The sequence below is a fragment of the Capricornis sumatraensis genome, chromosome 7, assembly GCF_032405125.1.
Source record: "Capricornis sumatraensis isolate serow.1 chromosome 7, serow.2, whole genome shotgun sequence".
In the NCBI taxonomy this organism is placed as follows: Eukaryota; Metazoa; Chordata; class Mammalia; order Artiodactyla; family Bovidae; genus Capricornis; species Capricornis sumatraensis.
The window spans coordinates 33,419,778-33,438,974 of NC_091075.1; the positions used below are offsets into that span (position 1 = coordinate 33,419,778).

Sequence of the window (19,197 nt, forward strand, 5' to 3'; positions counted from 1 at the left end):
TTCCCGACCCAGGGATCAAGCCTGGGTATCCTGCATTGCATTGCAAGCAAATTCTTTACCATCTGAGCCACCAGGGAAGTGGGCAAAATGACAAATGTCATGGAGGACAAAACGGACGGAGCTTGTTCTGTAACATTTTAAAGAACCAGTTGGGGCAACTTTTGACACAGTACAAAGGGAAACTATAAGGAAGAGTAACAGTGAGGCGGGGCTTCCCTGGTGGCTCAGAGGTTAAAGCGTCTGCCTGGAATGCAGGAGGCCCGGGTTCGATCCCTGGGTTGGGAAGATCCCCTGGAGAAGGAAATGGCAACCCACTCCAGTACTCTTGCCTGGAGAATCCCATGGAGGGAGGAGCCTGGTAGGCTATAGTCCATGGGGTCACAAAGAGTCGGACATGACTGAGGCAATGGAAAATGTTGACTGCTGCAGTGAGTTGCCTCAGAAAACATCTGACTTGAAATCTTGGTCACCTGTCAGTAATGTGTCATTTGGAATGTGAGGAAAATATCACTGAAAGTCAAATATGTAAACAGATCAGAGCAAAGGTAGCTCTGACTGAAGCCCAGGGGGCCCCACCTCAGACCAGCATCCCAGAAATCTTGAGGAGAGCTTAGGCACCTGTGGAGCACAGATCAGAAATCATGGACTCTAGACAATGCCTCAGGTCCGCCCCCCCCCCCCCCCCCCACCGCCCCGCCAATACCAGTTTGGAATCTGTCACTCAAGCTTCAACGGAAGGAAAATAAACAATTCTCAATCCTATGATTTCTTCTATTTTAAACTTCCCAACTTAAGAAAAAATGGAGATTAACAAGAAAAAAATATTCTTCTGACTTCAGTACTTTTTGATAAAATTGTTTCCACTTTTCTAGCATCTAACCTTGAAAAATCAGTCATATATGATTCTCTTGTACACTCTATATTCAGTGAACCATTAAGTTCTCTTAATTCTTCTTTCAAAATATATCTGCCATCTGTAACCTCTTTCCTTTTTTCAGTTACCACTGAGCTCAGCTCACACCTGAACTATATTGCACAAGGGTGTCCATTGGCCTCTTATCTGTTCCATTCCCTGAATCACTAATAGCTTAAACTTCATAAAGAACCTCTTTAAGAGCCTGATTTTTCCTTCAGTTAAATTCTTCAGTGGGCTCTCCAATGCCCATGGAAATCTCCAGCACACCATTGTCATGAGCCTCTGTGAACACCAGCCCTGTTTCAATCTCCTTCTGATGGTTCAAAGACTGAAATTCAAAGGAAGGCACAGCCAGCAACTGGCACCATATGTCACTCTCCCATAACACTCGAATTTGGGGCAAATATTTAGGTCCCAGGGAGGGTGGGAAAGTGGTAGCACTTTGATCCCAAGATTGATTTACTTCTGACTTTGTAATCAACATGTTGGATAAGTAATAAGCATTTCCCTGTGCTCAGTACACACCAATGATTTCCCATCTCTTGCAGAATAAAAGCCAAAATCTGATGGCATTCTATAAAGCCTTATAAGTGGGTTCTGTGTTCCCCTTTGGGCTCTTTTCCTCCCTTCCCTCCCATCACCCATTCCAGTCCAGCTACACTGATTTCCCCACTGTTCTTCAAACATGCCCAGACACCCCTACCTCAGAGTCTTTGTACTAGCTGTCCCCAAAGTCTGGATGTTCTTTCCTCAGAGAGCAGTATGACTAACTCTTTCACTCCCTTTAAGGCAGGGGTCCCCAAACTCTGGCATCTAATGCCTGATGACTGAAGGTGCAGCTGATGTAATAATAATAGAAATAAAGTGTCCAATAAATGTAATGCACTTGAATCATCCTGCAACTGTCCCCTACTCCTATCCCAGTCTGTGAAAAAATTGTTTTCTGTGAAATGGCCCCTGGTGCCAAAAAGGCTGGGGACCGCTGCTTTAAAGCTTCAGTCAAATGTTGACTTATTCGGGAGACCTCCCCGGTTACCTTATTTAATATAAAGCAAATCCCACTTTCACTTTGGCCTTCCTGCTCCTCCTCTTTGTCTTTCTCTACAGCACTTATCATCTATTAGACAGTGTGCTTCACTTATTTATCCTGCTTATAGGTTATCTCCTTCAGTTCAGTTCAGTTCGGTTGCTCAGTTGTGTCCAAGTCTTTGTGACCCCATGGATTGCAGCATGCCAGGCCTCCCTGTCCAGCACCAACTCTCGGAGTTTACTCAAACTCATGTCCATTGAGTTGGTGATGCCATCCAACCATCTCATCCTTCAGTTGATTGTAAATGCCATGAGGGCAGGGATTTCTATCGTTTACTGCTGTATCCCCAGCATGTAGAATAGTTCCTGCACTTAGTAGGATCTCAGTGATGATACGTTGAATACATGAATGGATGAATGAACAGGAGAGTATGATCTCTTGTGCCCAGTCTATAGGCATCTTCCCACAGTCTCACCCCAGCTTCACTTCCTGCCACTTCCTGATGTGAAACCACATTCTAGACATCATGGGCTACTGCTCTTCTGGGCATTCTCTCCCTTTCTTGTGCTTTGGTTGCCCTGTTCCCTCCACTGGGAGGCCCTTTTGCATTCTTCTGACCTTTCCTCTGGGCTCCCCAGGTGGTGCTAGTGGTAAAGAACCTGCCTACCAATGCTGGAGCCGTAAGAGACACGGTTCGATTCCTGAGTCAGGAAGATCCTCTGGAGGAGGGCATGGCAACCCACTTGCCATGGGGAATTGCATGGACAGAGGAGCCTGGTGAGCTACAGTCCATGGGATGGCAAAGGATCAGACATGACTGAAGTGACTTAGCATACATGCATGACCTTTCCTCTAAGCTTAGGCTAAATTTCTACTTACTCCATGAAACCATCCCAAGTCACATAGCCTCATTCGTCTTCTCTTCTCATAGAATGTTCTCTTGATAGCACTAATCTGACAATTAAATGTACTGTGTATCATAAGTCATATTCTTGTCTTCTGATGTTACTTAAACCATGAGTTTTTATTCAAAGTTTAAAATGCGTCTATTTTGTTTCTCCAGCTTTGAAAGCTCTCTTAGCTAAGTATTGGTGTAAGTGAATAAAATGGCTCATGGGCAGAGCTCTTGGCCAGGGCCCCACCCTACTGCCCTGATGATGAGGGCACCAATACCTCAGCACCTCCCACCTCCTGCTGCTGAGGAGTATGCCTTAGTGTACCACTTAGGAAAGCTCTGTCTAAGATGCCTTGCTCATAGTGGGTGCTCAGACAGTGTCCATCAATGGGCCGATTGATCTTGTGTGGTTGTTTTGTTCCTAATATTCTCTTTGCAGCCTATGTATTAATACTCATTTTTAAAAGAGACATGAAATCATTATTATGAAGTAAAAAATACATCATTAAAATGTCATTTAATGGTGATGAACAAGAAAGAATTAAATATATATGAATTGGTGATTGAGCAGTATAGGACTTACCATGTTAATTGAACACACCAAAAGCTATAAAGGCTACATGTGTGAGAGGTGATTTTGTTCACGTGTTGCTCAGATTATGAACAATTGTTTTTACCATGACATTTCCATGGAGAAATCTGAGTGAGTGAGCAATAAGTTTTAAAATGCTTGGTTATGCAGAATTGAATCTGGAAGGTCTACACTGCTTATTTTTAATTTTTATACTTAATTTGGAAAAAAAGGATTATATTCATTAAAAACATTGTGTGAATGAAAGCTCTGCATTTGATCTCTAGGGTCAATTATGTCAATTAGACATATGATGGGGCTCTAATCCATCTAACAACTAATATTCAAAGTGTTTTCTAACATCACCTACAAAAGTAGATGAAGTTACTTCTGTAGCACATTAGGTATCAATAACTATTTTGAGAACAAAAAGTCAAACTAAACAGCTGGGCATGTTGACACGTTTATTTTCAGCTTATTTTTACTGTGCTTTGATATCGAAAAACAAGTCTTACAGCCAACTTTTATAAATGGATATTAATAGAAGGCTAGCATTAAGTTCAAATAGCATTAACTATTTGAAAGTCAGTTTTAACACAGTTCTGAAGAAGAATTAAATATCACCTATGAACTCCTTATTTATGTAGTGTGAAATAGATAGAGATATCTCTTGCTCCATGAAATGGCTATGATTCTGAAAAGTTTTCTATAACTTAAAATTTTGCAAATTGAACCTCATTTTATTTCACATTAGAATAATAAAGGCCTGCTATTATGAACCCTTTGGGTAGTGAGTAAGCAAACTGTAATTTGTTTACTGATATCCAATACTGATGTTTAATTTTTTAAATTAAAAATAGCCATAGGTATAGGCTACTTGATTCCTAGAATCTTCAATAGCACCAATTTAAAAATAAAACAACTTTAAAAATTAAAGTTTGCCTCTAATTCTACTTCAAATTTTATGGCAGGAAAATTACCTATTAAAATATTTGTATTTATTATTCTGTCCCTCTCTGGTTCTGACATTTTACTGTTCTTTGATTTTATGACATATGCTTCTTCTTTTGAAATAGCTGCTATGAAAGCTTAATTAGTTTTAAATTCATGATAATTAATATAAAATTTTTGGAATTTTCTATCATATCACAGATAATTTGAGACTTTTGAAACTGCCAATTCTATAGGTTGGAACCTATAGAGTTTTTCCAAAAGGAAAAAGGGGCCTCATTCTTAATGAAGTCCAGAAAGGTATGTTTGTGGCACAAGGTAGGTAACAAGTGCAGACAGAACAGTTTCTCATCTCCACTGGGAATAAATCCCAGAAACGCGCAAAACCAGTCCAAAGATGACCCTTTGTCTTAAATGGTGTGTAATAGCATGTTAGGGTAGAGCTTTTAGATATGCAAAAATTTATCAACTTTGAACAATATTCGCTTTGTTACTAATATTCTATGGAAACAAATGAAAGCTGTTGAAAAAAAGAAAGTAGGCAAAGTCAGGTGAGAAAACCCACGGCAGCTCATGTAGTGTGTTCCCACGGTAGGCTGAATCGTTAGGTGGTGCAGTCGCTCTGTGCCTCTGTGCAGCTCTGCAAAACGCAGCAAAACCACGTCTTTTCTGTTCTCCTGGGGGTGTGTGTGGGTTGGAGGCTGTGCTCGTGGTGGGCAGCCTGTAAAACACTTTACTTTCATCCGGATCTTGTGTTTGGTCCCTTTGAAGCAAGCTGTTGGAAAGTCTACAGTGCTCTAATCATCCCGAGGGATTATCTGCAGGGACGGAAAATGAGCGCCCTGGTCTGTGCCACTCTGATGCGGACGCCTGAGGGAAGGAATCAGTCTTTGAGTCCTATGGACCAGGAGCATGGGTTAGACAGCAGTTTCCCCGTGTCTCAGGGTGATTTTCATGTTTTTGAAAATTTGGCCTCATGGTCTGGCATTTTGGGAGATTTCCAAGTCTTCCTTGTGGAAGGAATCTGAATCTAAGATGGCAGACTCAGTCAGCACATGAGAACTTCCAGGATGGACTGGTCCAATCAGCTGGACTGTCCAGGCCCTTGAGGAGATACTGGATTGGGGTGACTAATTCTGCCACTCTAGAAAGTCTGTAAGGTGGCCTCCATATCCTGCAGGTTGAATAGGGACAAGGAAAGGCCGGTGCCCTCGAACACATCCAGACCCATTCGTGAAGATGTCCTCATCTACGTGATGTGTAACTGCTTAGCACTGTGGCTTTATGTAGCAGGTTTTCAGTCAACACTAATAGAATTGAATTAAATCTATCAAATCTAAGAAGCTTTATCTCCTAATTTTTCAATGTCAGGTAAGTCATTTCCATCCAAGAGAGCTCACAGATGTTACCTCATGAGATGGTGTTTAGTAAAATTTGCTGAGGGACTTCCCTGGTGGTCCAGTGGCTAAGACTGTACTTCCAATGCAGGGGGCCCAGGTTCGATCCCTGGTCAGGGAACTAGATCCCCACATGCTGCAACCAAGACCTGGTGCAGCCAAATAAATAAATGTTTTTTTTTTTTTTAATTGAAATGATTTTTGTAAAATGTCATAATTACTAGTCATTTATTAATATCTGATCACAAGGACTGGATAAAGGATTCATTTTCAGAAATAAAAACACTCTAGAGGGAAGCCCATTTCTAAAGAGCCTATTGTGTTTTATCAATTATCATGAGATGTATATTTAAGAATAAAACCTACGTTTACTAGCACAAAAGTTATCAGCTCTGATTTATTTACTATTCTCATAATTCAAAATGTGTTTCACCATCGCCAAATTCTGATTATAGAATACTCATAATTTGTTATCCAATTTTGTGGCTTTAAAGGTATTCTGTAGGATAAATTGATTTTTCTCATCTTTCTTTCTAATTGATGAAGCAAAGTACCGTCCAGCAAAGTCTATTTTTTAAAGTATTTATTCAATTGACAACCAACCATACTAAAAGAGATGAAAAATAACATAATTGAGAAAATGACAAATTGCCTGTAGTTCGTTATGTATGAGAAAGAAAGAAGGTCTCACAATTTTTAATGTAGAATTAAACCAAAACCCTGTGCATAACTTCTGATGCGGTTGAAAGGGACAACCAATTCTCTTAAAGATTCACCAGTGGAATAAATTCGACCTCTGAGTGGAATAAAAGTATGTGTACGTAGGGTGTTTGTCTTGTTCTGAAATAGCAAGTTGGGTGGAAGCGGTGCGGATCAGGGTGGGCACTGGGCTAACGGGAGTAGCACAGGGCAGAAGCAAGATGCCCCAAGTTCCGCCACTAGCTGTGACCTGATGCAGCTTGAGGTGCTCACTTTCGCACCTGTAAAATGAGAAGGTGAATCAGATGCTCTAAGTGGTCCCCGAAGAGGAAGGAAGGTTCTAGAGATCTGCAGCCTAAGCTTGGCGAGAGAGGAGTGGGTGGAGTCATCGTACCTGAGCCACCCCTCAAATGCACCACTGATTAGGGTCTGCGTGAGTGTGACTGAGGCATGGCAGAGTTAAAAAAAGACTCAGATTGTCAAACATTGGGGCGAGTCACAGCTTCTCAGCATCGTATGTTTTCTTATCTGTAAAATAAGGGAGATAGTCTAGATCGCTACAGTTCCTTCTAGTTTCAACACTTAGAAATCCTAGAAAAGTAGAGATTTTAAGCTAAATTGAATGTTTTCAGATATATCTCCATTGAGTGAATTAAATGCTAGAAGAATTAAATATTGTAGTTCAAATGCAGAAAATAACACTCCTTTAGAAATAATGTGGGAGTCAATTTCCAGATTAACAGATTCAGCATAATGAATATTTCCCCAACAGCAAAGCAAATATTAATACACAAATTCTAAGTTTAATAATTACCTTTAACTTTTTTTAAAAGTAACAAACCCTCATCCTACTATTATTATAATGGCTGCATTGTTTACATGAAACAGGATAAATCTTTCCCCAAAAGGTGCTCATAGAGATGTTCACAAAGGAAAACAAATATATCATTGATTCAAATAGTCTCTAATAGCAGAAAGGCAGTCTTGCATTGGTTTAGAACATCAGTTGGTACTGTTTTTAGAGAGCCACTCATTATAGTATCGTTCTGCTAGCAAAACTTAATGTGTGTTATGCTTTAATTCAAGATAAATTTTTAGAAAAATTCAGTTCTATCTGTGAGAGGGTAAGCATTTTCAAATTGTATAGTTAAGACTTCAATGGTAGGAGAGCAAGTTTAGAAAACATTTTTATTAGACAAATTATTTAGACAAATTATACACAGAAAGCTCTGTCACTCATAACTGAGGCCTTCAAAAAGTGGTTTGTGTATTTGTATAATAGGCAATACATCAAAATAGGCCTATTTTAAATATTGTACATGGTTAACAGTTTGTTGATAGCTAAAATCACTGCAACATCTGGTATGTCCCTATATAGCTTGTTGTAAAGATTTTTTGTTTTAAAATCAGAGTCGTGAATGAGCTCATGGATGTTACAAGGGAAAACAAGTTGTGCATGCACGGAGATACTTGTTACCCTGGAAACAAAATGGTTTCGCATGATAAGAAAATTTTCTGCCTTACACAGTAGACAATATTTGACAATTTAGTACAAAAACAGTGACAGGACAAGATGCTCCCCAGAACAGAATTAGCATCAAAATATAATATACCTTAAGAATATATCTTTTAATTTCTCCTAAAGCAAATCACATAGGTTGATTCCTATATCAATCCTAGCCACGGAATGAATTAGAATAAAATAAGTCTATAGCTGCATAAAAACACAGGATAAGTTCTTGCTTCCTACTTACCACATTTTAATTGAAGGATTACAAACAAAATTCTTTCTACATTTCTAAAAGGTAAGAATGCTACTTTAAAAGGATTGTGCACAAAGAGGCACTGTTTTTTGTTGTCATCCTTCTATACACTTGGCACTAATGTAAAAAATACATAACTCCTCCAAATAGAACTGAATAAAAAGGGGGTGAAGTCGAGAGCCCAGTAGGGTTGTTATATTTTCTTCTTTAGGATAATGTATGACAGTAATTAAGGCCACATCAATATTTCTTAAGGGCTCCCATCTCTCCCCAACTACAGTTGTATTGATTGGCTCACTGCTTTGGAAGAGAATTTATTAACCTCCAATGATCTACATCTAAACTCGGATAGAGCTCTCTGTGCTGTGGTGAATGTGGTTCAGCTAACAACATTTTCCATTTGGATAATTAATTAAAAGTAAAATTATCAAGGTTAGCTTTATACATTACTGAATAACAAATGCAGAAATCTATTCAAATGAGTTACATCTAGGAACAAATATTAAATCACCCTGGATGTTTTAATAACAAAAGTATAAAATATTCTCTGTTGGCAAACAATGCGAGTCAGAATAACATTAAAGCAACCTGCCTTTTCTAACTGAAAAGACCCCCTGCACTATACATAATTCCTGTATACAATACTTTTTTTTAAACTAAAGCTTTATTAAATGAATTGCAATAGCAATGGCCGCCTTTGAATATATATACACATTATATAGGTGCATATATATGTATATATGAGATACTAATTTATTTAACACAATAGAGGCTGCTGCCATATGATAAAGTTTACTGTACAGAAGCAAAAAAAAAAAAAACCTTTTTAATACTGTACAATCACATAAAGGTCATATGCACTGCTGCAGTGCAAGAGTAGTTTTAACTGTAGTCTTGACTGGCATATTAATGGCTTTTTTGTAATCCTACAAAATTGCATTCTCATATTATGTGGCCTGAATGGTCTTTAAATTATTCTATAAACACTGCAGGGGTTGCCTTTGGTCCAGAGTCAAAGGACACTCGACAGCAGTGGAGCATTTTATGGATGCAGCAGAAGAATGTAAAAAGACTGAAGTTATTGCAATTATAGTTTTAAAAATAGAGAAACGTTACAGAAGAGGCCTTTGTGTAAAATTAATCCTGCATATACTCCTAGTATACTCAGTGCATGTTCCCTATTCTTGAAGTACAGTATATGAAAAGCAGTCTAATAGGATCCTAGTATACTACCTTCTGGGGGAACAAATTGAGTAATGAAACAAAGTGGAAGGAGATGTCTGGAAAGAGAGGGAAGAAGAGAGAGAAAGAAGTAGAGGAGAGAGAAGAGGGAGAAGGTAGAGAGAAAAAACTAGAATTGTTACTAATAATCCTGATTAAAAAAAAAAGTTACATCCATGTTAGTCCCACAAGCTTACAGTTGCTCCTCGCAAAGGGAGTCCTACAAGAGAAACAGTGGAGAGACTCTGTTGGATTCTCATATGGAAGTGCCTCGGTCTGGATCGTTACCCAGATTGAGCCCCAGGGTAGGAGTTGGTTGATAAGGAATAGATGACATTGTTTTGATAGGACTCCTGAAAAAGCCCCCATTAGGTGCCCTGTGCCTAAAAGGGCCAGTTCGGTGCTCAGGCACGTTGCCAAAAGCGAAACCAGAGGCAGCTTTAGCTGACAGTGTGCGGCTAAGAGTCTGGATCTGCTCTGGGATAAAGGTTGTTGTGGTAATATGAGTGTTCCTGAAATCACTGATTTGCTCCAGTGCTTGTCGTGTTGGCAAAGTGTCAATGTCCAGAGGGGTCAAGTCAATTGACGAGGTGGAAAACTGTTTATGGGGGCTGTCGTCATCTGTGCACAAGCTATTTACACGTCTATGGAGGTGCTCCAGGTCAATTTCCTTGTCATCCTGGAGATGAAGAAAAAGAAGATAAGGTTCTCATCAGTACTAGCTTCCATGGTTAAAAAAATAAAAAGTAGTTCAGCAAACATGATAGGTAATGAACTGAACTTTGGGGTTTATTCAGTTAACAAATATTTATTGAGCACCTAATATGAGCCAGGCACTGTGCTAGGTTATGGGGGTACCCATATGATTCTAAGATAAGGTTATCTATCTTTTTCTTGCAATGAAAGTTCTTAAATGAGCAAATGCCACATGCAACTACAAAATATGGGAGTAGGAGATGGGTGATTGCCTTCTACAAGAGCAGGGACAGACCCAGGCAAAATTATACAAATAGAATGTATGGTTTTGGCTACACATTCCCCCACCCCCACCTCTTCTATTTGCATGCTTCCTCCTTCTTCAGGATGTCTCATTCCAAGTTGGGTTTTGTTTCTTTCCTCTATTCACTCCTAACCTTAACTTTCCATTCTTGGAGATAAGTAATACTAAGTTGATATGCTAGTTTACACTAAAGTGTTAGTGACTGTTAAAGGGTTATTTCTCTTTCAGCTAGAAACATGTGCTAGATTCAGCTAGATTGTTTAGAGAGAGCAACATTCAACACAAGAGAATCAGTTTCTGATTGAAGGATTTCATACACTCAAGGTACCTAGAGCCTAAATGATTCAATATTGTGAGGTCAGCAAAAGAAGCTTTAGAGACCCCTTCAAGTCATGACATGTGAGTGACAGCTTCAGTTTAGGGCCAGCTTAATACTAAATGGCCTCTAAATCAAAGACATTTTGAGCTACGCTAATGGAATCTTAGTAAGAAGGTGCTTAATGAAGAAAAAGGAAGTAAAATCTCATGTTCCTGGAGTTGAAATTAATTCATAAATTCCTTAGGACTTTCACTAAAAGTGAGCATTAAAGCCCAATATTTGAAAAATAAAACTGGCAGGAAAGAAAATTGTCCTTTTTATCAGTCTTCTTTATAGCCAAATTCAATAAACTAAATTTATGAGGATTTAATTATATCCAATAAATTAAAATTTAAAATATCTATCAATCATAAAAGAAAATATTTGTTCATATGATCTGGATTAACTGCTATGAATTAGAATGGAGGATGTATTTTTTTCATTGTGCAATTAAAGTGCTCCTCAGTGAAAAATATTTTGATGTGCATCACTGTTTTTCCTTCTCCTTTCTCATTTCAAAATCCGATAAAAATATCCATTAATGCAATATTATCACTGAGACTTTAGAGTGTTGAAAGATAGAATTTTATGGTTCCCACAGCAACTATAATGTAGTCATCCATCAACAGATATAATAATGCAAAAATTTAATATCATGTATAGTAATTCAAAATATAAGGAGCTTGGGGAGTCCTTAATTTTCAGATTTTTGAGACTATGATGTCTCGGCTATAATGTTGCATTAATGTGGTCTTTGGCGTTCAATCAGTGTCAGCAGAGATACCAGAAGTTTATTCCACAAAGAAAACACTACAGAAAAATCTGATTAATTTTTAGTTTATACCCCACTAATTTAGAATGTATGATCACTCAGACAGGTAGGAAGCTAAAATTTATCTTTGCCGAGCCAAGCTTTTCCTTGTAAATGGTGCTGATCAATTTTTCGTATAAGGTGGTAGGAAGCAATCCTTAGAAAATTTTAGGAAACAATCTGTTTGAAAGAATATATTGACATGCAAAAATTCACATGCAAATGAGAAGTCTTTTTTATTTGCACCTTAAAGCAGATCCTCTTAGGATTTACTTAGGCATAAGTTAGCCAAGGTCTAGTTACAGAAAGTTTAAAACTGTCTTTCTTTGAAACTATCCAGCAAATCAAATTATTCAGCAAATTCAGGTCGTTTTTCATTTCAATTTGTGAAGCTTTAGTGAATATGAGTTCATTATTAAAAGTTTTTTTCACCTTTTGATCCAGTGGAAGTAAGATAAATAAATCAAGTAGTTTAACTTCAGATAGTCTCTGAAAATTTATAAATCCCACATTTTTTTTAATGAAAATAAAGCACAGGGCACTTTAAAAGATATATGTAACTCTGAAATTATTCTTTCAAATCTCTGGAAAAATTTTAATATGGCCCTGGAGTAAAGCTGATCCAGGAGGAAAGATGAAAGATGGAATTCTAGATGATTCCATGGTATGGATTTGTTAAGCTTAGAGTCATCAAAGGGCTGAAAACATATGATCACTTCTCTAGGTCTACATGCAGACAGAAGGATGCAGTCCCTGGCAGTGAAGAGAAAACTGACTATTTCACTGTAACACTGCATTTCTTAGGCCGAATCTCAGAGACACTAGTAATTTACCCATAAGTTAAACAGCTACTTGAAATAAAATAATAAGTGTCTTTGTTAAATGGTCAAGGCAATCACAGCCTTTAGGAAAATCATAGACCTAGTCTATCCTAAGATTCGGGAGAATTTCAAGGCCCATTATGGCTCATGAAACTGTCAGTCTTTCAAATGCTATCGTTTCCTCTTCATGGATCTGGGATGTCTTAAAAAATGCAAATTGGTATTGATCTTACCAATTTTTACATTTCCTAAGTTTATTTTCATTCTTCAAGGAAAGAAGAAACAAATCCCACCCCCAACCACCATCCCCTTCCCTGTGATGACCCTCCCTGGAAACACAGCCCACGTGTTCGCTCAACATAGTGCCGAAGCTTTCAATCAAGTACCTCTTTTGATGGAACCCGGGAGCCTTTCCTCTTGTTCCACCACGTCTCCAGCATGGCTATAAAGCAGGAGAGGACAATGCCGGCAGCCAGGATACAAAAAACCCCTGCAAAGCTCTTTATGTCCAGGGCGCCTCCTTTCTGCTTTGTGTCCACTGAGGAGTACAGGTCACACTGCCCATTCTTGGGCCACCACTTGTGCTTCAGAATGTCCATGTCACCATTCTGCTGAAGCTCCAGGATCCTTGGGGTGAAACACACAATCATGTGTTACTGCAGACCTGGTTAACTGCCTCAGTCCACAATATATTCATCAGTAACCCCATCTCTAAAGGATGGTGGCTGTCAAGGGGAAATAAACATATAGATTAGCCTACGGGTGGAAAGTTAGGTCATGCAAAACATTATAAAGTTAAGTTCTTTAGATAAGATTTGTACCACAAATGCTTTCCTCCCTCCATTCTTATAGTCTTCCCTCTCCCCTCTTTTTGTAAAAAAATTTCATTTTAGAATCCTAAATATTACCTACCCCCTACGCTGGTTTGTTGTGATGTGTTTTTGCAATTACATTTCGGAGGCACTGTTTTTATGTGGTTTCAAGCTGCTGCAGTTCTGTGTTCCTACCCTATATCCAGAAAGATGCTCTGAATCTTAATGCTTTTACGAAGAACGTTTTGCTGCTTAGAGCAAGATGCTGGCATAATGTCACCCAGCATATGCTACAGACAAAGGGATTCAATTAAACAGACTTCTATTATTTAACACAGTGTGAGAGAAAGCCTTGGGACAAGTCTGAAGTTGGTAAAATACATCACTTGGGGTTTTTCACACAATTGATCTAGTTTCCTTTCAATGCCAAAGGCGAAATAATCTTACCTTGGAGAACAAGAAGAAAAGTTGACCAGAGGCTTTCAGAAGTAGTTAAATTCAAATAAGAAACACCCTTTTTCTTCTTTTACTCACTTCCAGAGTCTGGGGTGGGGGTGGGGGTAGCTGCAAAGACTGCAGCTTTTAAAATATATACTTTTCATAGAGATTTTACTCTCAATTCCAAATACTCTTTGGGCTCTACCTCAGACTTGCCTAGTTCTGGCTCTCCTCCAGCTGTGCCCCTTCTCACAGGGTGAGAACAGTCAAGGCCAAGGTCATGAGCATTCCAGAGTGGGTACCATCTGCACAGTTCCCTGACATTTCCTGCCCAGGCAGCTCAGAGTGCCCTGCCAGGGCCCATAAAGGCCTATTTCCATGTCTGATTATGAGAGCAGGTCTCAAAGCGAGGGGTACATACAGGTCTCTGCAGTGGTATTTGGGGGCTGCCAACAGAGTTCAACATGCAAGCTCAGGCACACACACCTCTGTGTGGGGAACCCCTCACTGTGTGGGTGGAAGGGGAACCAGAGGTCAACTCCTTGTGCCACTGAATCAGCATGGAACTCTTAGCTGGTCATAAATTAGAAACCCAAACCTGACGTCCTAGGGGTCATGAAGGTATATTTATCAAGATAAGAGGGCAAGACATATTTTATCTAGCAGAATTTAACCTGATTCTTATAGTTAGGATTCTCCAGGCAAGAATACCGGAGTGCATTGCCATGCTCTCCTCTAGGGGATCTTCCCAATCCATGGATTGAACCCAGGTCTTCTGTATTGCAGGCAGATTCTTACCGTCTGAGTCACAGGGAAGCCCAGACTTAGGATATGTGGACCCATATTGTCCCAGCTCTTGTATTATCTGAGGACAGGCTGCTTAAAAGTTTAGAGAGAAGTACTAAGCCAATCTGGACGGAATAAATAACTCACTTTCCGTGATGTATTCACCTTTTTCATCTGTTCATGTCACCCACATGTCTATAAGCATGAGCTTAATGATTATTGACATTGAACCAGAGCTAAACAAGAGGCGATGGCACCCCACTCCAGTACTCTTGCCTGGAAAATCCCATGGACGGAGGAGCCTGGTGGGCTGCAGTTCATGAGGTCGCTAGGAGTCAGACACGACTGAGCTACTTTACTTCAACTTTTCACTTTCATGCTTTGGAGAAGGAAATGGCAACCCACTCCAGTGTTCTTGCCTGGAGAATTCCAGGGACAGGGGAGCCTGGTGGGCTACCGTCTATGGGGTCGCACAGAGTCGGACATGACTGAAACGACTTAGCAGCAGCAGCAGCAAACAAGAGTAACACCAGCCCTAAGGCCTACGATGGAGAGTTAAGCCTTTATTTCTTAATTTTCATTTTCTTTTGGAGTATAGTTACTCCAAAAGAATGTTGTGTTATAGTTTCAGGTATACAGCAAAGTTATTCAGGTATACATATACATGTATCTATTCTTTTTCAAATTCTTTTTTCATTTGGGTTATTACAGAATATTGAGCAGCATTTCCTATGCTATACCATAGGTTCTCGTTGGTTAATTATTTTAAATATAGCAGTGTGTACATGTCAATCCCAAACTTCCAAACTATCCACCTCTCCCCTCCTGTCCCATAACCAAAAGTTCATTCTCTATGCGTGTCTTTATTTTGTAAATAAGTTCATTTGTACCATTTTTTAAAGATTCTGCAAATAAGTGATATCATATGATATTTGTCTTTCTCTGACTTACATCTCTGTCATTTACCTTTGGGTTTGCCCACAGCCTCACCCCTGGTGCCCCCTGCTGACACTCTGGGATCAACATTGCATTGGAGCCTCCCTCACAACTTGGACAGCTTCCTTATGAAATTGATGGGCCTAAAGTTCTGTTGCTTTGGAGTGTTGCTCAAAAAGGGCAGTAAATGTGAATTTACTAAAATGATTATGAGTGTTAATGGATTCTATTTCACCCTTATTCCAGCCTCCATCCCAGATAAGGTCATTTGCTTTTCTAGAATTTCCAAAAGTGTGTTCCAAGGGACCCTAGTGCCTAGAGGGTTTCTGTGAAAAAAAAAGAACAAAAAAAAAAGGGGGTCTTGTGGCCATCAACTCTGAGCAACACTTTCCTGGAAATTTACCAAACTAAGGCAGCCTATTAAAGGCTTTGAGAAGACCTGTAGAAAAGAAAACGTGTATGATTTTTGTTTACGCCAGCATTTCCTAAATTTATAAGACTTTCATCCCCCTTTTCTTATTTTCTTTAGAGCTAAAATTTTGAGGAATACACTTGAGAAATAGTTGCTTGAGTCATAGGAGCAACTCTCTGTGGGCCTGTGAGGCACCATCCCCCACAACCTCAAAGTTGCTTGCTTGGCTTGTCTATGAATATCATTCAGATACCATGAGTAAACTGACACTGTAGGTATTTGCCTACCTAAACACACTAGTAGTCAGGGCATTACTGAATATATTGAAAGAAAAAACATTCATCCATAAAAGAAATAACTTCTTCTTAAATGTGGATTTATAGGTACCTGTAAAAAGGAAAAGAAACCACAACAGCATCTTCTTAATGAGAACATATCTGAGTACAAAATGAGCTCCCAAATTTCCCTGTCTTTCTACTCCTGCCACACGATATTGGTCAGTGTCTGTGGAAGTGGAAGAGTTTTCCTTCACAGACAGCACTTATCATCATTTGTAATTATTTGTGGTTACTTGATTAATGTCTGTTCTCCTCCAAGAATATGTACTCACCATCTTCCATACTTCCCAACATGGAGCAGGCATATATTTACGTATTTTTAATTTACTTACTTTTAATTTTTAATTTACTTACTTTTAATTTTTTTAAATTTTATTTTTAAAAATATATTTTTAATTGGAGGACAATAGCTTTACATATTATGTTAGTTTCTGCCACATAACAATGTAAATCAGCCATAATTATACAATATCTACCTACTTTCTTGAGCCTCCTTCCCTTACCCTCATGGAGCAAGCATGTATTTATGGACTGAATATGCTCAACAGAGTTTTTGGTAAATGAACCCTACCTCCAGAGTCTACATATCATTTCTTATCGTTAATCCTACTTTCTAATCTATCCCATTTCCACTGATTCATCTATTTATTCAATAAATATCTAAATAGTGATTTCACTTCGGGCATTGCGTTGGGTACAAACTTTACATTAAACACAACTGTACATTCAGCTGGCATGCCCTGGGCAACACCGAAATCATTTCAGTGCTCAATTCATGCTAATTCATTCTTTCATTCGTTCACATATTCATTCAGGAAAGGACTATTGCTTACTCTTTCTTCTTAGTGGTATCTTGTACCACTTATGATGTGTCCTTATTATTTCAACACCTGGAAAATAACTTGGTTTTAAAAATAATCATTGAGATATACATATTCTATATCACCCATTTTGATTCCCATAAGAGTAAAGGGCCTCTACTAAGTCTAAAGAATGTGTTTAAAACTGTAGAATTTTTCAGGTTTAGCAAGGTGGTGGTAGGAGTTTTTTAGTTTCAGCAAACTGGTAGTAGGAGTTATTGAGGGGGAAAAAAAGAGACTTCTGGGACTTCTCTGGTGGCGCAGTCGATATGAATCTGCCTGCCCATACAGGGAACATGGGTTTGATCCCTGGTCTGGGAAGATTATGCATCCTGCAGATCAGCTAAGCATGTGAGCCACAACTACTTAGCCAATGATCCAGAGCCCAAGCACTGTACTGAAGCCCGAGTACTCGTGGGCCTGTGAGCTGTAACTCCTGAAGCCCATGTGCCTTAGAGCCCATATGCTGCAACTACAGAAAGCCTGCACAAAGCAATGAAGACCCAGGCCAGTTAAAAAAAAAAAAGTTAACCTTCCACACACACTCTAGTTAGAAAAAAAGAAAAGAGACTTCTTTATGCACCTTCAAGTACCACCACATCGCAAAGATATCTGTATTGGTTGTTCTCATAAAGCACAGGTAACCGAGGCATTGCAGAAGACCCTGTCTTTGGGGATATACAGACAAACTGGGCCATAGAATTCCTCAGTCAGGCTCTGACCAGCCCACAGTAAATTCCAGGAACACAGACTGACCTGGATTACAGGGCTCTGAGGAAACAGAAGTGTTCTCTAAGCCCAGGGTGCTGCTATACATTTTTCCTACACAATCCAATGATCTTGGAAATTCCCTCAGAACAGTTACACTACACTTTCCTTTCTATTATATAACTAAAACTATTTAGTTCAGTTCAGCTCAGTCGCTCAGTAGTGTCCGACTCTTTGCGACCCCATGAATCGCAGCACGCCAGGCCTCCCTGTCCATCACCATCTCCCGGAGTTCACTCAGACTCACGTCCATCGAGTCAGTGATGCCATCCAGCCATCTCATCCTCGGTCGTCCCCTTCTCCTCCTGCCCCCAATCCCTCCCAGCATCAGAGTCTTTTCCAGTGAGTCAACTCTTCGCATGAGGTGGCCAAAGTACTGGAGCTTCAGCTTTAGCATCATTCCTTCCAAAGAAATCCCAGGGTTGATCCCCTTCAGAATGGACTGGTTGGATCTCTGGTTCAGATCATGAACTCCTTATTACCAAAATCAGACTCAAATTGAAGAAAGTAGGGAAAACCGCTAGACCATTCAGGTAGGACCTAAATCAAATCCCTTATGATTATACAGTGGAAGTGAGAAATAGATTTAAGGGCCTAGATCTGATAGATAGAGTGCCTGATGAACTATGGAATGAGGTTCGTGACATTGTACAGGAGACAGGAGATCAAGACCATCTCCATGGAAAAGAAATGCAAAAAAGCAAAATGGCTGTCTGGGGAGGCCTTACAAATAGCTGTGAAACGAAGAGAGGCAAACAGCAAAGGAGAAAAGGAAAGATATAAGCATCTGAAAACTATTTAAGGATTAGGTAAAGACAGTTTAGCAAAATCTAATGCACTGCCTTAAAGAATGATGGGATGAGTCCTTACAAGTAATAAGATTCTGTTTTTCAAAGCTTCAAAAGGTCTGGCATGTTTAAAAGAGACTTAAAAATCACACTTAAAGGAGAGATTGGCCATTTATTTATAAGTAACACTGATGTTTCGTGTGTGTATGTAATAACACAAAAATCTAGTTGCAAACCTCTAGTGCAAAAAGTTTAGTCCCATGGAATGACTGTTCTTGTTATATGTGAAATTTCCACAAGATGGCAGTCTTTGCTCATAGAGAGCAAAGAACTACTCACAGTTAACCTGTGGGTTTGAAACATGAAAGTATGAACTTTTTGGTGCTGTAAACACTTAAATTAATGAAAACAAAGTTAGATCTTAGACTGTGATGATTGGATACCTAAAACCTCTTCTTGGAGTGTAGTCAGGAAAATTCCTGCCATTTTACTGCAGAGTGATGATATGCTGACTTTGGAGAGTTATGTCGAGAATTAATGAGACCATAAACAAAAGCATATTGTTCATTGCTTGGCACTTAGTAGGCTACCAAACCTCAAAAGCTAGAATTATTATTGCCAGCATG

General features: G+C 39.2%; 1 protein-coding gene and 1 non-coding gene across 3 annotated transcripts in view; one reads left to right on the top strand and one right to left on the bottom strand.

Moving 5' to 3' along the window:
• The first annotated feature begins 213 nt into the window (after positions 1-213).
• On the top strand, positions 214-285 carry TRNAS-GGA (transfer RNA serine (anticodon GGA)). The gene has a single exon. It is a non-coding gene; the product is annotated as a tRNA-Ser (tRNA).
• Positions 286-9,699: 9,414 nt separating this feature from the next.
• GRID2 (glutamate ionotropic receptor delta type subunit 2) overlaps positions 9,700-19,197 on the bottom strand; it is a 1,614,208-nt gene continuing 1,604,710 nt past the window's right edge. For both annotated transcript variants that reach the window (XM_068975313.1, XM_068975312.1), the window contains 2 exons: positions 12,820-13,060; positions 9,700-10,122 (listed from right to left, as the gene is read on the bottom strand). In XM_068975313.1, the coding sequence (XP_068831414.1) occupies positions 9,700-10,122; positions 12,820-13,060 (664 nt within the window). The remainder of the gene's footprint in view (positions 10,123-12,819; positions 13,061-19,197) is intronic.